The 16137-nt window shown below is 36.9% G+C and overlaps 1 protein-coding gene across 1 annotated transcript; it reads left to right on the forward strand.

The window, feature by feature from the left end:
- Positions 1–5973: 5973 nt before the first annotated feature.
- On the forward strand, positions 5974–6562 carry LOC111879147 (auxin-responsive protein SAUR21). Its single transcript, XM_023875615.3, has one exon. The coding sequence runs from the start codon at positions 6045–6047 to the stop codon at positions 6330–6332; it is 288 nt and encodes a 95-aa protein (XP_023731383.2). The 5' UTR covers positions 5974–6044; the 3' UTR covers positions 6333–6562.
- The last annotated feature ends 9575 nt before the right edge of the window (positions 6563–16137 follow it).

Here is a 16137-nt window from a genome sequence, read left to right on the forward strand (position 1 = left end):
TTTGTGCATAATCGTTACAAGAGGATCAATGCATATAAGTTTAGAATCTAACAGATTTCAGTAAATGGCATGAATTTGAAATTCCTGCATTTGCAGTAAGGATTTGGGAGTGTGAAAAGAGAATCATTGAAGTTATGTTCAATTGATCTAGTTCACAAAGTAAAGATCATAGACAAACATAGTATGCATACTTGGTGTATGGCATGACTAGTGTTTAAGAAAACATAGTGTAGATGCTTGGAGCATGGGACAACTATTGTTTTAAATTCAAGAATAAAGTTGATAGCTGAAACAGTATAGAATGAATAATGTGTAATCATATGGTGATAGGTTTTGATACCATATTGGATTCTATTATTATTGTGTTTCACTTTGCATGTTTTGACTTCCCGAATAAACTGGGTTATTCTTCTGGAATGACTAAGTTATTCAAATTATCCACAGTCGGTCATATGTTGGAAGTAGATATGAATTAAGACTGTCATGGGTTGGCTTGTAGAGGTCTAAGGTGTTAGACAAAGGGCTACAACACTCATGAGTGCTCATAAGTTCTGAGTATTGGATTCAACCCGCGCTCATTGGAATCACTTCATGGATTTTATCATGAGTGATCATGAGACGATAATATCTTATATTCTTCAAACCTAGAGATATGAGTTGTTACTATGAGTTGATAGTACATTGATAGCACGAAAACGCATTTGGTAACTCGGTGCTATAAAACGCGCCTTTGTGTATGATTCAACAAGTAGTAGAACAAGCCATATGAGTCGAAGTTTATCCGTTCCTTTTACCTTCGGGATAAAAGCGATATCTGTGGGCCCCTCGATGATTTGATGATGACAAATGGAGGTGCTCGGCCGGGCCAGGACTGATTTGATTTGTTCAATTAGTCAGTCGTCATAAATCGGAAATCGGGAAACAACAAATGGACAGAGAGAATGATTATAATCCATGTCTCAGTCCATATGATATCTAGAATGGAGGAATATATGATCCCTTATCTAATGGACAAGTCACTGACAAAGGTCAGAGTTCATCTACAAGGTCAGAGTTCGACAGAAGCTTTTGAGAGCTACGATTGCCAGTTGGTTCCTAAAGTCATACGCAATAATAGTTTTAGACTTATCCAAGTGGGAGACTGTTGGATTATTGTCTAAGTCCATAACTTTAATTGGTAAGATTTGACCCGACCCGGCATGGTCCATTTGGGTTGCATACCGTCATGCACTTGGATAGACTATAATGAGAGAAATAAGACACTTATGGTTATTAATATATTATAAGTTCTAGTATATTAATAATAAGAATAATAAGATTATTTAATTAGTATTGATCAAGAATTAATCTAGGATTAATTAAGTGATCAAAAGAAGACTAATTAAATATATAGGTTGATTGTGTAAATCATCCATACTTGTATAGTGGGCTAATGCTCCATGGATAATCAAGTTGGGCTAAAACCCATAAGATGGTTCATGGATGCTCCATGGTGTATTTGTACCCATGGATCATGGAAATGAAAGGCCATGTCAATTAGGGTTTACATGGTGTAACCCTAACTATATAAGCATCTTATTCTTGACCAAAATCGGCCACTAGTGTGTGAAGTGAAAGGGCTAGCCGATTTCATGAGTTGTAGAATTCTCTCAAGTTATTCTAAGTGTTTTGGTGATTGTGATTCCATTTGAGGTGTCACACTTGGGGCACTAGGCACTCAAGCTTCATGAAGACTTTCTACACCAAAGAGGTATGTATTCTATCCTGCTATATTCATTGTTTTGTATGCTAGATTAGGATAATACCTTGGAAGTTCTTATTTGTATGTATAATAGAGAAAACATAGATCCAAGGTATTTAGGGTTGCATGTACACTTAGGAGTGTTAGAATGCTCAAAACCCAACAATAACTCCATTCAAGGAGCCCTTGGACGAAATTTCTAGGGCCTTCCTAGAAGATTTTGTCCAACCCATCTAGGAGGGTGCATCCTGTTTAGTTGCTAGTATGAGGACAACCCAAAAGGATTATGCTACTATCAATTTAAGTATATACCAAGTATAGTTATGGGCTTAGACACCTAATCCAACAGTCCCCCACTTGGATAACTCTAATAACTATAGTTTTCTATATAACTTCAAAAATTGATTAGCAAATTGTAGCTCTCAAAGCTATTGTCGAACTCTGACCCAGTAAGTTATGTGTCCTAAGATAAGGGATCAAATATTCCTCCATTCTACAAGATATCGTAAGGAACATTCCTCGAAAAGAAAAACCAAATATTTAAAAGTTAGTGTCGCTACTCAACAAGAAAAACACTTCACAAAATTGGTCTTAGTTTCTGGTTTGTTTTAACCAAAACATCACAACTACAAATTCCAAATGTGCTAGAGTAAGAAAACAATAATACTTCACATTAGTACGAAACAAGTTTCAAGATACGATTTGAAGTAACTAGAGTATGACTCTAAAACTTGATTGGAAACAAAGTATGCCACATCTATCGATTGAACTATTTCAACAATATTTGATTCCTCTTCTTAGTTAAATAATTACACTAAGTTGTTCTTCGAGGATCAATTCTGATATAGTTCCATAACCATTAAGATGATCATAAAACATGATACTAAAGTAATCTCCTCTCCTTTCATATTGGAGAAACTTTTATCTTTCTGCCGAATGGATTCTTCTTATTCGTTCTGTCACTCTTTGAAGCTTTTCAAATATCAGAATTATGCTTAATTTTGTAAACACAACCATATTTACGAAAAACATCAGTAAATCATGACGAATAAAGTTATCATCCTTTGTGGTGGATCTGAACAGTCCACATTAATGTGTACTGGATCCTTTAGTCCTTCACTTGACTCATATAAACAAGTGATCAACAAATTAGTCATAACCTTCCAACGATCAAGATTATGATACATCACGCTATTCAAATTGCATGACTCCAAGTTTCTGTCCAACTGAAATATGGGTTTAATGGGATTGAGATTGAAGATAAGGGGGTTTGGTATTGAGTTATAGAGTTTAACTAGTGTCCAAGACCATAAATTAGGGTTTAAGTCTGACTAGTGTATTCCATGCATACTTCTGGTATGCCAAGCATACTCCAAAGAGCACTCGCTACTGCCCTGCCTAGTACACCTAGTGTCCTTCCATGTACGCCCTGCGTACTAGGCTCAACCCTAATATTGTGAAACTTTCGAAGGCCATAACTTCTTCATTCTAAGTCCGTTTTCGACAATCCTTATATCCCAAGAAAGGTGACGAGAAGCTCTACACTTCTATCAACTCATCATTGCCTTAAAACATTCCAAACTAAAATAAAAAATTCATAAAAAGGCCCGAAATGCCACTTTACCCATATACCCTTGGACTCCAAAACACAACCGGACTATCAAATCACTTAATCTATAATACCGACATCAAAAAAGTGTCTAAATCTCTCTTTTTCCCCAACGCATGAAGGCTCATGATAACTAATCTTCGCGTTATGGCCCAAATAACGAAACGATTCGAAGCTGGGTGTTACAACTCTCCCACACTTAAATTAGATTTCGTCCTCGAAATCACTTCTCATTATCATTCAGCTACACCAGTTTTCATAAATGACATTGTAAGAAAACATAAAGTAAGAGAATTAGATAGATCAAAGATTTACTTTTAGTAATAATAATCGGAAAAATTTGGAACTTGTTCTTACAATGCATAAAGTGAAAACTATGTATCTAGACATTTCTTAAGCAATCTATTATCATAACTTCTATGCAGTAGCTTCCAAAATTTGATCATCAAACCATGTGACAAAAATCCATCTCTCACGATTGGATTCAACTTACTCTTCTTAAGCTTTATTCTTTCTCTTAGATCCTGCAAAACATAAAAATGTGAATATCACGTCATATATTAAGAATCTATGAATAGGAAAATAATAATGGAGTTAGATAATGGATGTACCTGAAGTAGAGTCATACGACTTAACTTTACTATCTTTGCGATCTTTTAGGTAGTCAGGGTACCTTTGCATTCAATGTCCCTTTAATTAGCAATAGAAACATATAGACCTTTTAGGATTGGCACATGGAACAATCTCAGAACTAGCATATCCCTTTACCATATGATCAAACAAATTAACCTTGGCCGATCCCTTTCTATTGGGAAGAGAAGCCTTTTCTAAACTACCATTGTCATTATCCATGGAAACATGGGAGATAGATCCTTGAAACATTATTGCATGACTTGTGCTCTTAATTATTTCTGCTTCAACAACAATCAATATATGTGTCAGATCAATTAGGGTCACATTGTGGTCAATCATATAGTAGTCTTTAATGAACTGACTATATGAATCAGGAAGCGAAAGTAGAACCAAGTCAATGGCTAGCTCCGTTGGGAAAACGACATCCAACATCCCCAATCTGTCAGTGTAAAATTTCATTTTCAGAACATGCGCACATACAAGTTTTGCATCTTGATGTTTACATGCCAACAGGGCTTGAGTAACTTCGTACTTTTCAACTTGAAGAAAGCATGACTTATGGAGAGTCAATGGAGGGGTGGACGAAGAGTTGGAGAAGCATGATCTCGAGTTCCACCATTGCTTGAAGAAGGGAATATTCTTTCACCTTGATCAACATGTGGAATATAAACTTTATAAGAAAGAGGAAAACCACTTCCTAAAGAACAAGGAAGACCATTTTTGTCTAAACTTGACATCTATAATAGGAGAAAAGATAATTCAAGTTAGTTGATTTTAATCCTTAATTATTAACCCTTAAATTTAAATTAAGGTTAGGATCCATATTTTCGGTTTGAACTTTGAATAGGGATGGTGTAATTAAATTCGAATCTATTTTAGGTAGGTAAAAGTTCTACGGATTTAAATCTTATGAAAATCCTAGATCTTTTGAGATTCATTGAACTATTCAATGACATGTTTAATCTCGATTATGCTCTCACTTTGTGACTGGGATGCCGATGATTACAAACAAGATATGAATAACCATGCAAATTAGCTTGGTACTCTTGATGTCATTTATCATTTAATCAATGTGCCGATTACCCACACACGCCCATTAACCAATGATAATTTACGAGACACCCATTGCCACCTTTATTAGTCCATATTAGTGTGTCCGTTAACCACACACGCTCCATTAACAACTTATATAAAGTGCAATGTGTAATTTCATGGATTAACATCAAATTCACATGTTTCCTAAATTAACTAAGATTGACAATTTTATAAAAACATTTACTTACTTTATTAATTCCATTATACTTATTAATGAGAATTATTTGTCCTATCATACTCGTTCGGCTAACGACCCTCCACCAATCAGGGGAACGGTGGGTAAGAATGAATACCTAATGACGGTCATTTTATAGGCCGCTTCGTTAAACTCCCCTTATAGATCGGTTTCGTGAATAAAACGTATTAGCGGTTCGACTAACTTTTCTTATACATATAATATATATATTAAACTTTTAATTAAATACATAGTATATGGTGTATTTTAAATCATTTTAAAATACAAGGTTTAATTACTAAATTTCAAAAATTAAAACAATTTAAGTTTAAGTTTAAAATTAAACCAAATGATTTAACCAAAGAATACCACAGGGACCTTACGAGTATGAAACAAAAGTTAGGGACCAATAATACAATTTTCTAAAACCAAAGGGTCTATTTCATTAATTTATCCTCTCACCGCTTCTCTTCCTTGCTGTCATTATGGTTCTTTTATAATTTCTGATCATGACTTCACAAAAACAAGTAGACCATATATATTCTTATTTAATAAGTGGATAAGGAAAGCTATACTTTATGATAAATAAACTGAGCAAAGCCATGTGAGGCAACACATAAGTAGGCCCCTGAAACTTAACTATCTATCCTCCTGATCAGATTCCCTATTTGCCGGGGGAGCTTCAAGTACATTACCCTATAAATACAAGTTTACCAAACCAGTTCTTCACTACACCTGTATCCTGTCATTCTTTCAAGAGCAAAGTCATCTTCATTCTCCAGTCCAAAGATATGACTAATTTTAGGCTGCATTCTTTAGTTGCTAATGCAAAACAAATGATCAGACTGCACAACAAACACCAACCAGACGTTCCGAGAGGATATTTGGCTGTGTACGTTGGAGAAATCCAAAAGAAGCGATTTGTGGTTCCTTTATCTTACTTGGATCAACCATTGTTTCAAGATTTGCTACGTAGGTCAGAGGAAGAATATGGGTTCAACCATCCGATGGGAGGACTTACCATTCCATGCCAAGAAAAGGCCTTTATTGATCTCACCGCCCTATTACAAATTTCATAGTTTCAGGACAACGATTTATCATCCTCTTACATTTTTGGCACCAAGTGTTTGTTTAGTTTTTTTTATGATCAGATGTAATAGGCTGGTTGTAAATTCTTTTCAAATTTGTCATAGGCTATCATTAATTTCTTTTTGCCGGTAACGGTATGCCACTGGTCAAATTTCCATGTGACACGTGCCTTGTAAAAAAACATTAGCTAAATACAATGATTTAGTGTAGTTTTCAGATATTCCGATTTTCACCAACATGCTACGTACAACAACGATATCTAATTTTTACAAGGTCGTGTAAATGGTGTAATAAGGGAAACGTTACATGTAAAGTGTAAAACATTCATACATTTATTCAAAAAAGATCTTCGAGTTTCAGAAGTGTGCACACGGAGGATATAAGAGAAGACGGTTCAAAAAATTCTAATACTAAGAATAGTACTCACAGAATTCGAAGGCATAAGTCAATGCTAGAAAAACAGACTTTTAGTGGCTGATAAATTCGTCAATCTCTTCAATTCCTAAATCATTTAGTAACAGATAGCGTCGTATTTGATCCGTCACTAAATACATTGACGCAAAAAATACCAAATCACCTACACCCTGTTTATAATACCAAAACAGGGGAAACAAACTAAATCAAGAAAACTTTCCTAAAATGCCCTTCTGTCTGATTTTCTAAATTACTCCGACAAGGTCAAGCTTTTGTTAATTATAACAAGAGTAGAAAATTGAGAAACATAACTATATGTATATCAACAATAGATTACCATACACTAGGTGGTTGATTTGTAAAAGACAGTCTATAAAAGAAACTTGAAACACAAATCTAGTTTTAAATTTATAAAAAACAACATACCAAACCGAGACTATCTACAATAGACAGTGTACCTGATTATGAATAACATAACTTATGTAAGTAAGGTGTCGAACGGAACGGAGAAATACTACCATTGTGAAATCTAATTATTAATCCACCTGAAAAGAAAGCATGCCACCATACCATAGGGGCTCTAGCTTACGACTATCAAAAAGAAGGCGATAGGGAAAGGCACCGCTAGATCGACTTTCAAAGTCCGGCTGGATGGGAATGATTTCCGGGGAAGAAGCCCCGGCTGCCATGCCAGCTCGATCTAAGGTGGGAAGGGATCGAGACCTTTCTCGCGAAGATGGTGAGTGTATGATTAGTGTCACTCAAATAAACAAACATATAAATAAACATGATTGAACTGTATGGAAAATTTAGGTATTCATATCTGGACTTAATCATTCCTTATTCTATGGAAGATTTCTACCATCATGGATAGTTTTCATAGATACATTATATTAATTCGTATTATGTAAGACTAAATTGTCCGTCCCATGACCTTTTAAAATACCTATGTTAATAGTATAATCATGAATATTAAATCAAGATTCTTATGTTTAAGCTAAGGGTTCCTCCTCCGGTCACCACTACCTACCTCATTAACTCAAATTCCGATCGCTCAAATGTTAGCAAAACAATATGATACAAGAAACGTAATCTAAAATTAATCTAAATTATGAGACTCGATTACATAAAATTCTCGATATTAATAATCATGGATCTTTAATCAAGCAAACATAATAGATTAAACAATTTCTTAATATCCAAATATAAATCAGCAATAGAATTAGGTTTTCACAAATATCAAATACTCATAAAGGGTTTGATCTCAAATCTCAACAAGAACATTTAAGAAATTAAAGAATTGACTAATTATAGACAAAAAAAAAAGTCAACACATTGATAACCCGGTGATTCTTCTCTTGATCTTCATATTTTTACTCCATATGGCCTTTCGAATGATCTCGCCTTAGGACCCTCAAAACAACATTTCTTGGTTGTCTACCTTCTTCAATTTTGATGTATTTTCTGTGATATGATGTGTCTATATGCTTTTGAACAAAATTAGGGCTTTATTTATAGCTTTTCTAAATGACTTGAAATCGTGACGCAATCTGAAAATCGTGACGTGAAAATATAAATTTGGTCATTATTTTCATAATCATCTACTTTCTTTGCATGCTAATCTCCAACTATTTTTCTTGCTCAATACTTCACTAAATATGCTCAATGAGGATTTTAAGTCCGTACGTTGCGACGAAAGTAAGCAATAATGTTTTTTTTTTTGAAAATACATTGATGTAAACGAGAAAAAAAAACATTAATTGTCCTTTTTAACGATTTTGTGCAGATCTATTAGAAATAAATTTTATTATAAAAACAAGTGTACCTTGGTCGCTGGGTGGCGAACAATACACTCTAACAAACCTTTTGTTACACCCCAGCCGATGGTGGAATCATGGGTTTTGCGATGTTGTGATGATGGTACATAATTATTGTATATATTGAACAACACACAAAAGATATAATGTAATCATTATTTTTGTTTATTCTATAAGAGGGGTTACATCATCGTTCGAAGTACACACATATCATAACGATGCTTAAACAATAAGAGAACAAATAGGAGTTCCAAACACTTCCTTCACCTTGTTATACCTCCACAACTCCTCATCTTCCTGCGAATATATGTGGCTTGAAAACTTCAATATAATGTTGGTTAATTCCCAACTTTTTGTTGTTTTATACTTAAATTAGTTTTATATTTAAGATTTTCGATGAAAATCTTTATAGGATATATTACTCTTTTGTACTATTCTATTATTTTTCTTTAAAGAGTTTTAGTTCTTTCAGTTTGTTACATACTATTACTACTTCAAGGCGTTCCCCTCTATGTAGTTTTTTTTTATTAAGGTTGACCGATCAATGTTAGAATGAGTTCCTATAATCGATTTTTTGACTAAATATTTACCCGAACGCTTCATTGGACATTGTAATGTAGTTTGGAAAGTTATATATGTTGTGACTTTATCGTAAGGGGTTGTAGTTAGAAACCACATGTAGGGGTGTAAAAGTCGTATAGATATATACATATCTTTTTCGCTCACTTAAGATTTAACGATTATAGGTCGTGGTTAACTAAAACTAATCAACTAAACGATAAATTGTCATTCCTCATCTAACATGCATTGTTTAACCTTATAGTATGTTTTATCGTTCTTGATATTCTTTAGTTTCTTTTGATGTTATTTTCTTCCATAATTATTCTAATATATATATATATATATATATATATATATATATATATATATATATATATATATATATATATATATATAAATTATCGTAGTTTTGATGTTTTTGATTTAGGATATTAGGATAGAGTAACAACTAAGAACAATGCTTATCCTAAGGTTTGGCTATCATAACATCTAGGTACTATATTATCTTAGGAAATCAGCCAGTATTGACTAGGTATACTATTATTCTACTGTTTAGGGTAGAGTTTTTACCGGACATTATATCATCCTAGGGTTTTGAGCAACATAACGACGAGGCATAATAATATTCCTAAAATTTTGGCAGTCTAACTACTAGGCATAATATCATCCTAATGTTTAATTCACTTTGTATACTACTGATATATTACAAATAATAATAATAATAATTTATAAAATCGATAACGTAGCATGTTAACACGTATCCCCCCTATAAAACTTTTAAAAACTTATAAAAGTGGGGTCGTGAACTCACCCTATTAGCGTGAATCGCGGAAGTAGGGTAGCTTCGAGGATCGGGAGCTTGGAGACCACTTGCGATCTTGAGGTGCGTCGAACAGTGAGAAAGAAAGGCTTGAGAGGTGTGCAGGATAGGTTTGCCATCACTTCTATTTATAGCAGAGTTCTAGATTTTGTGCCGCGCATGCAAAGTGATCTGGCTCCAACCGAGCGTTGTCACGTGTCACTCCATTAGCAAACTAATAAAAAGGGTGGATAAACCCTAAAACTTTAAGCAAAAAAAGAAAACTATTAAAACAAAAGGTATAATAGAACCAATCCATACAATCACCGAAACATTCAGCTACCTACTTTCATTCCAGCTCCCAATAGTAATTTGTTCTCGTCTTGTATTCCAAAATGACAAACCTAAACCGCATTGACATTTTCTAATGAATTTGGCATTTTATTTCCATGAAAGTGCAAAAATTTGCATAATTTCATTTGATTATGCAAAAATTTGCATAAACAAATGGCATAACTTTCTTGCCCTAAAAATCAATTCACATAATAAAAAATACTAACGAAAACTTTAAACTGCATATTTGTTCAGAAACTTAAATACAAAAAGTGTGCCAATTCAAAATATAAATATGAAATACATAAACAAATGCCTAGTTATTTAAAAATTACATACATAAACTTATACAGAAAAAGATTTAATGATTTCAATTAGAAACTAAAAAAATCCAGATCCATAAAACTTTTCAAAACAGATCTTTAATCGAAAACTCAAAACTGCAGATCCAAATAAACAAAAACAAAATTAAAGTCTTACGATATTCTTTAATATTCATTCGTACCGTGCACTTCTTCCGTATTCATTATACCTTCACTTTCCATTGGCTAAAAATAGAAAACAACAAATTAAAAGTAATGAATACAATAGATGAAGTAAGAATGTCAAGATCTTTACATGTAACATATTTAAGTGACTTAAAAACAGGTGTTTAGTGGTAACCTTTGAGCCTCTTCATTAGGCATATTGGTTACACAAAGGCTAGAATCCTCATGAAGACACGGAAAAGAGAAACACTAATCAAATGTCGGGACATTAACAGCAATGAAACAAACTAACCAACTCGAGTATCCCATGTATATTATACATTATTATATTATTGTTGAAGTAATAAATGTATGTATAAGCAAATGTTCAACAACAAACCATTTTAAACCATAAAAATATAAAAACAAGAAACCAATCTCATTCATACAGTTTCATCACTTACAGTGGACAAACATGTACACGATAATAATAAAATACTCACATTCTTTTTTCGTTTTTCTATTTTTATGATTAATATTTTATCGAAAAAAAAAACGAATATATTGAAATTCATAATTTTTATCCATTTTCTATAGACATCTGTATTAATATATACAAAAATGATATTTTTTTTCAAAAAAAACTCACTTCGTTTTGTTAGTTTTTTTTAATATTTATGCTTATTTTTTTATCGAAAAAATAAAATAAATATATCATAATTCAAAATTTTTGGTATTCTTGAAATATACATTCATATTGATGTACAAAAAATAAATTTGTTTTCCGACATTTTAACTTAGATTCACGTTGTGAATGCTAAAAACTAAAGAATATATATATATATATATATATATATATATATATATATATATATATATATATATATATATATATATATATATATATATATATATATATACACACCCATAAAAATCATGTCAAATTTAAACCTTTAAAAACCGTTTCAAACCATTAAAAATCACTACAACTTTGTTTTCAAAATGTATAATATTAGAGTTTCCTAGAAACATAAACAAATCATGAGGAGTCGTACGGTTATGTTTTCGCCTTGCTGCTATCCCCTGATGTACCTGAAACAATAAACTAAAACTGTAAGCCCGGAAGCTTAGTGAGTTTCCCCAAAATACCAATACTCACAATAATACACATATAATCGTAAACAGCATGCTATGAGTCCAGTCAACCATCGGGTTGGAATACCCCAGGCCCTCAACCATCCGGTTGGAATGCCAACATACTGTGGGTTCAATCATCCTCGGGATGGAATACCCCAGGTCCACAACCAACAGGTTGGAATCCCCATATACTATGAGTCCAATCATCCTCGGGATGGAATACTCATGGCCCACAACCCACAAGTTGGAATGCCCAGAACTATTGGCTTTCGCACAAAGCAAATAAGCCTCAACCCCCAAACAAACATGTGCACATATAACAAATAATCACATAACAGTTTGTAGACACAACCGATCTAACTGGTCATATCACATAATATTATCTCACCCTCTAGGATACCAAACTAACAGGTCATACCACATATCACATATTATCATTCTACCTTCTAGGATACTGATCTAACAGATCATACTAGTATAACATAACCAATAACAATTCAAAGGGCCGGCCTTGGAGCCTTAGACCCTTAAGTATAGTGAGGATAACTCGCCTCGCAACTGCCGACTGGAAATAGAAAGCTCAACTCCCGGATCACCGCCACCAACTCCATCACCTATAACCAACACAGCCCAAAGTTCATAAATTCCCGTGGTACCCCCAGAAGTCAACTGGTCAACCCTTGGTCAAAGTCAAAGTCAACTGGAAAGGTTAACAGTCCATGTTAACCTCAACTCGTCGAGTACCCTCGACTACTCGCCGAGTTCTTGCCTAATTTTACTAACTCGTCGAATCACTCACCGACTCGTCGAGTCCAGGGCAATCTTCAACGGACCCGCCAAGTCATTGTACTAACTCGCCGAGTCTACGACCATCTTCATCTGACTCGCCGAGTCCCTTTGGTCCTCATCCATATAGATGCTTTTTAAGCCATGTAAAGGCTCCAAATTGCAGATCCAACCTTCCAAGGCCTGCTTATCACATAAAGTTGCAAACTTTACGTGCATGAAAAGCTATAAGGCACTAAAATGACAAAGCTAAGTTTGAAACGAAGTCCAACACTTGAGGGAAGGCTCATACTTGCCAAAGCTGCTACCTTTATGGATCTAGAGACCAAAGGGAGTCCAGATCTAAAGTTGCAACTTCAGATCTTGGCTCAAATACAAAAGCTTTTCCTAAAACCCACCCAAAAAGAGGTTAAAGATGAGACGAGCCAAAGAGACAACTTAATAACTTCAAAAGAGTGCCAACTAATGTATATATTTGCTTCCCACAAGTTCCTAGCTTGATTTTACTTGTTTCCCCCAAGTGCTTCTCACCAAGATCTCTCTTCCAAGCTCTATCACACCAAAGAAACACACACACGATTTAGGGTTTAAGGGTGCCAAGGAACTATAAAGGGGAGGCTGGGGAAGGACAATAATCCTTTAAATAGGGTGCAATACCCCATGATTTAGGGTTTCATCTGCCAACTCCTACTCGTCGATTCCCTTCTAGGACTCGGCGAGTAGGTCACTAAAACACGTGCACGAACCCGCTGCTACTCGACGAGTGGGGCAGCCAACTCGTCAAGTAGACCTTGAAACCAAGAAGATTCTTACATGAATCAATACCTGAAAATCGGGGCGTGATGTTTCTCCCCCACTTGGACTAGACTTCGTCTTCGAAGTCTGCCGCGACGAACAACTTCGGATAGTGCTCCCGCATCTCTATCTCTGGCTCCCACGTCCACTCGGACCCCCCTAGGATGCTCCCATTGTACCTTCACCAAAGGTATCTCCTTGTTCCTCAGAACTTTCATCTTCCTCTCCAGTATGGCCACAAGCCTCTCCATGTAATTCAGGCGTTCATCGACCTGAATATCATCGAGCGACACCACTGCCTCCTAATCCATAATGCACTTTCGTAACTACGAAACGTGGAAAGTGTTGTGGATCCGACTAAGCTCCTCCGGTAGCTCTAGCCTGTAAGCCACCTTGCCAACCCTGGCAATGATCCTGAACGTCCCAATGTAATCGAGACCCAATTTCCCTCTCTTCCTGAAGCGGATCACACCCTTCCAAGGTGAGACCTTCAGGAGAACCATATCACCCACCTGAAATTCTAGCTCAGATCGGCGTCTGTCGGCGTAACTTTTCTGCCGACTCTGAGCGGTCTGCAGTTGTTGCCTAATCTGCTGAATCTTCTCGGTAGTCTGCAAGACTACTTCCGTCCGTCCCATCACCCTGTGTCTGACCTCTCCAGTATGGCAAATGCTGGAATGATAGGTGTCGTAGTAGGCGAACTCTACAAGCGGTAGGTGGGAATCCCAGCTCCCCCCAAAATCATTGACACACGCCCTCAACATATCCTCGATTGTCTGAATGGTCCACTCGCTTTGACCGTCAGTCTGTGGATGGAATGATGTGCTGAAGTGAAACCGCGTGCGCAGCTCCTTGTGGAACTTCTGCCAGAAAGGCAAGGTAAACCTAACATCCCAATCGGAGACAATGGAGACTGGAACCCCATGGCGAGCCACGATCTCACGGACGTACACGTCGGTCAACTTCTCGGCCGATGAACTCTCTCGTATGGCCAAGAAATGGGCACTCTTGGTCAATTGATCGACGATGACCCATATGGCATCAAACCCCTTCATCGTCCTCGGCAGCTTGGTAATAAAGTCCATCGTGATCTGTTCCCATTTCCACATGGGAATCTCCAGGGGCTGCAGCTTTCCATGCGGCCTTTGATGCTCGGCCTTGACCATCCTATAAGTCAAGCACCTCTCGACGTACCAAGAGATTTATCGCTTCATGCACGGCCACCAGTAGCTCAAACTCAAATCCCGGTAAATCTTGGTGGCCTCCGGGTGAATATAGAAGTGAGACTTATGAGCCTCCTCCATGACTGTCTGTCTGGCCCCACCAGACATCGGAACCCATACCCTACCACATCAAGTTAAAAATCCCCGGCTATCCTGCACAAACCGGGTGTTCTCACCCCTGATCCTCTCCAGCTTCCAATTCTCTGGCCGCATGCCCGTGACCTGAGCATCTTTGATCAAACTCAAAAGCGGAGAATCCACCGCTTTCCTCATATATATCGTTGGGGTGAAAGACCCCACTGACTTGCGGCCCAAAGCATCCGCAACCACATTCGCTTTACCGGGGTGGTAAAGGATCTCACAATCGTAGTCCTTGACTACGTCTAGCCACCTGCGTTGTCTCATATTCAGGTATGGTTGATCCATGATGTGTCTCAAGCTCTTGTGGTCTGTATATATGGTACAACGGACCCCGTACAGGTAATGTCTCCATACCTTGAGAGCGAACACCACCGCTTCGAGCTCTAAATCATGAGTAGGATATCTCGTCTCATGCGGCTTCAGCTGTCGCGATGTGTAGGCTATTACTCGTGTCCTCTACATGAGGACTGCCCCTAAACATGTGATGGAAGCATCACAGTACACCACAAAATCCTCAACTCCCTTCGAGAGTGTCAAAAATGGAGCCTCACACAAACGCTGACGGAGGGTATCAAACGCCCTCTGCTGCTCAGGGCCCCACCAAAAATCCACCCCTTCCTCGTTAGACGAGTGACGGGTACCACAATCTTGGAGAAATCCCATATGAATCTCCGATAGTACCCTGCCAATCCCAGAAAACTCCTGATATATGAGGGAGATTTCAGAACCTCCCACTACATGACTGCCTCGATTTTGGCCGGGTCGACCAAAATCCCATCCTGGTTAACGAGGTGCCCGAGGAACTAGACCTTCCATAACCAAAAAATACACTTCGAGAACTTGGCATATAGCCGCTCTTGTCTCAGAACTCCCAACAAATCCCTAAGGTGCTCCTCATGCTGCTCACGAGTCCTGGAGTACACCAAGATATCATCAATAAACACGATGACCGAGCGATCCAACATCGGTCTGCAGACCCGATTCATTAGGTCCATGAATACTGCCAGCGCGTTGGTGAGCCCAAATGGCATCACCACGAACTCGTAATGACCATAACGAGTCTGAAATTTGGTCTTCTCTGCGTCCTTCTCTCTAACCCGGACCAGATGATACCCCGACCTCAAATCTATCTTGGAGAACCAAGATGCCCCCTGCAACTAATCAAAGAGATCATATATCCTCGGGAGTGAATAATGGTTCTGCACTGTCAACTTGTTCAACTCCCTATAATCAATGCACATCCGGTGCGAGCCGTCCTTCTTCCAGACGAAAAGGGTTGGTGCTCCCGATGGAGAACTGCTAGGTCGAATGAACTGCTTGCC

This window comes from Lactuca sativa, chromosome 3 (genome assembly GCF_002870075.4).
Source record: "Lactuca sativa cultivar Salinas chromosome 3, Lsat_Salinas_v11, whole genome shotgun sequence".
Classification (NCBI taxonomy): Eukaryota; Viridiplantae; Streptophyta; class Magnoliopsida; order Asterales; family Asteraceae; genus Lactuca; species Lactuca sativa.